This window comes from Lupinus angustifolius, chromosome LG03 (genome assembly GCF_001865875.1).
Source record: "Lupinus angustifolius cultivar Tanjil chromosome LG03, LupAngTanjil_v1.0, whole genome shotgun sequence".
NCBI classification, from domain to species: Eukaryota; Viridiplantae; Streptophyta; class Magnoliopsida; order Fabales; family Fabaceae; genus Lupinus; species Lupinus angustifolius.
In genome coordinates, this window is record NC_032011.1 from 20854962 (window position 1) to 20858771 (window position 3810).

At 33.1% G+C, this 3810-nt stretch overlaps 2 protein-coding genes across 2 annotated transcripts in view; both read left to right on the forward strand.

The window, feature by feature from the left end:
- Positions 1-310, forward strand: part of LOC109342423 — a 13645-nt gene extending 13335 nt beyond the window's left edge. The window contains exon 5 of the mRNA XM_019580409.1: positions 245-310. Coding sequence (XP_019435954.1) covers positions 245-310 — 66 coding nt within the window. The remainder of the gene's footprint in view (positions 1-244) is intronic.
- LOC109342604 (E3 ubiquitin-protein ligase RNF144A-like) lies at positions 1224-3279 on the forward strand. The gene is made up of 2 exons (XM_019580552.1): positions 1224-2150; positions 3077-3279. Exons 1-2 carry the CDS (start codon positions 1306-1308, stop codon positions 3153-3155), a joined length of 924 nt encoding a protein of 307 aa, XP_019436097.1. The 5' UTR covers positions 1224-1305; the 3' UTR covers positions 3156-3279.

Consider the following 3810-nt stretch of genomic DNA (forward strand, 5'->3'; position numbering starts at 1 on the left):
TATATATATATTAAAAGTAGATTAAATATGTTAGGATTTAAATAATTTTTTAATAATATATGGGTTGCTAGGTTGCCATAGCTCTGAATCTGTTTAGAGCGAGTTTGAACAACAATTTGATATATATGAATTACACCCTAAATTTTTAATTCAATCCAGTTTAGCCCAAACTTTATAATATAGCAATAAATTTTCTAATATTAATTTATTTCATATTGACACATCCATTAATACATTCCTATAGTATTACAGTGGCTGGCGGCTAAGGGTGGAAACAGACCAGGCCGCCTACCAGGGGCCTATTACCTGACCTATAACAGGCTAGGCCAGGCCAGGCCAGACTTTCTTCGTAAACAGGCCAGACACAGACTTTTTGAAAAGCCTATTTAGTTAAATAGGCCAGGCTGTAGGCCATCCAAAAGGCCTATTAAGCCTAACAAGCCGACCTATTTAATTATATTATGTAATATATTCATATTATACAATTTTAATATAAGTAATATTATTATACATATGTAATATTAATATAAAAAATATAATTTAATTGTTAGGGTTAGAAGAGTCTAATTAAAAGTAGGAATATTAACCTATCTAAATGTAGATATGATGACCTATTTCAAGATGATATAGTAAAACAGGCTTTTAAACAGGCTAACAGGCCAGACCAGGCTTTTAAACAGGCCATGCCTAGGCTTTGAATTTTTTTTTAAACAGCCTAACAGGCCAGGCCCAGGCTTCTACATACTATATAGGCTGGGCCTGTTTAAGGCAAAGCCTGGCCTGACCTGACCTGTTTCCACCCTTACTAGCGGCCCACCATAACTTTTTCTTAAATCTGTCTCAGTTACAATTTAATATATTTGAATTATGACTTAACTTTTTAGTCTGATCTGTTTTAGTTTGAACTTTATATAGGTTATCATAAAAAATATCACAACCATCAATTTTAAAGAAATCTAATATTTTAAATTAATATGCAGATCTAAATCATTAAATTTACTCAGAATTAATTAATTACATATGTCCACTCTTCCCTAAATAATTAATATAGCAATAAATTTTCTAATATTAATTTATTTCATATCTTTAAACAATGTCACATCCATTAATGAATTCTATAATTAATTAATTACAAAGTTTTGTACCAACGGAAACAAGGTGGAGCATAGCCAATAAGGCTTCAACAAATGAAGAGAGTTTGAAATGAGAGAGACTTACACAGTAAGATAGCAATGTGGGGAAGACCAAGAGTGAGAAAGTGAAATAATTCATATCATTCTATCATTTCAATTCCATTTACAGAGAATGAAAAACCTTCCATCTCCTCTTTCAACACCTGAAGTGATAGATGTTGAAACCTTTCGTTTCACACCATTCTCTGACAAAGGTAAACACAAATCCACCGCTATCTCTGTTGAACATTACTCTCTCAACCCTCACTTGTACCTTCCCATTCTCATTGATCTCTCCGACTCTGATGATGATAAAAAAGACGACGTCACAATCCTCACTTCCAAGCCCCAAAACACTCCTTTTCAGAAACGTAAAAGAGTCTTCGAAATTGGAGAATCTTCTAATTCCAATAATAATACTATCACTCCTTTCTTATGTCATATTTGTACTGAAACCAAAACTCTAAACGATGCATTTCGTGTCCATAATTGCTCTCACTCTTACTGCACTGACTGTGTAGTAATGTACGTGGAATCAAAGCTTCAAGAGAATGTTGTTAAAATTCGGTGCCCTCAACCAGAATGTGAATTAGGGTTATTGGAGCTTCAAGGTTGCCGTGGAATTCTTCCGAAGGAAGTGTTTGATCGTTGGGGTGATGCATTGTGTGAGGCTATGATTCTTGAAAATGAGAAATTCTATTGTCCTTATAAGGATTGCTCTGCCCTTATGGTTAACGATGGTGGAGAGTTGGTGAAGGAATCTGAGTGCCCTAATTGTAGGAGATTGTTCTGTGCGCAGTGTAAGGTTTCGTGGCATGATGGGATTGAGTGTGATGAGTTTCAGAAACTGAATAAGGATGAAAGAGAAAAGGAAGATATCATGTTGATGAAGCTTGCCAATAATAACAAATGGAGCAGATGTCCAAAGTGCAGGTTTTATGTTGAGAGAACTGATGGATGCATGTACATCAAATGCAGGTTAGCCTTTTATTTTATTCTTCAAATGTGATTTTGTATTATACAGCAATTTGTTCTAGTTGTTATGATATCAGTTCCTAGGTTTTAAATGTGTATGTGACTATTACAAACGTTTTGGAAGTTGTTGAACCTATATGGTGGCTGTTATTGTAGTTGCATGGGTCATATTTGTGTCTAATGATTCAAAAGTTTCCAAGGTTTTAAATCTGGGGATGTCCATTACAAACGTCAATATGTTAAGGCTTTGGATGTCCTCGAAACTTCATAAGCACCATAATTGTAGCTGGATGGACCGCAATCTTAGTTGCATGAGCCATCTTTGCCTAGTTTCCAAAACGGTGACCATATCTGCTATTTAAAATATTGATGATTCCCATCATTTGAGTCTAGTTAATAGAAAGATAAGCCCTGGGAGAGCATTACCTTTTAAATAGGTTTCTCGATTTGACTTGGATTAAGTGGAGTACAATAATGGAGCATATTGTTAGTGTTACTAACATGGATAGTATATATTGCAATCAAGATTGCCTAGTTAGTATATGGACTGTTTCAGAGGTATCTACAACAGCTCTGCAACAATTTGCAGCAGTTACCATACCTGCAATGGCAGAATAATCAAACTCTGTCCACTTCTCTTATTTTACACTAGATCATGATGGTGGCCATAAATTTTTCCAACTCTTGGATTTGACTATCTGTCTTGCATATTTTATGTAAATCACGACTTTTATTTGTCTCATATTTTCATATCCTGATCATATTGGATTGGAGTATCATTGTATCCATTGCAATCTAGGCATCAAGTGTAACATTTTGCCTTGTATTGTTACTGAATCAGTTTTGAAGGAGTCATAAAAGATGACCAAGTTTTTACATGGTTGTACAAGTTTTTACATGTATGAAGTAATTTCTATTGTTGTTTGCAGGTGTGGACATGCCTTTTGTTACAACTGTGGAGCTCTTTCCAAAGATAATTCCCATTATTGCTACAACTGTAAACGCTGAAGACTCTTAAACAATGGCAGAGGAGGTTTAAACTTATGATATTTAGTATCTGTTTAGATGTTTCAAATTATTTACATATTAAAACAACTCACCTATTATGTGTATATGATTGCCTATAACATTGGTTGAAATATGAGTCAAATTTATGAAATACTATATGGAAAATGGCTGGAGAAAAATCTACTTTTCTTGCTTTTAGAAATTGAGAGGAGCATGTTACATATAGCCTTAAAAATATTAACGGTACAAATTTTAAATTATTTTTAAATAAAAAAATATAAATCATGAAACAATTTTTGATCTCAAATTTTAGTATTGGACCGTCTAATATTGGAGAGGATCCAAGATGATGTTATCATGCTTTTTGCTCTATATTTTTTATTTGAAATGATTATTTATTCATTTTCAAAATGATTGAGAATATATCCTCACAGGGAGCACATTTACTGTCCTAAGAATTGTGTCATTTCATATGTTATTTTCATTGATTGGTAAAAAATTAATTTATTATTAAATTTTAACTTAAATATATGTTTTTACATATTGTATGTAGTATAGCAGATGTTGACACATTCCACAACCATCATACATTAACTAAACAACCAGCATGACTATCAAAATCATTCTCATATTGACTACTATTAAACCATCTCAT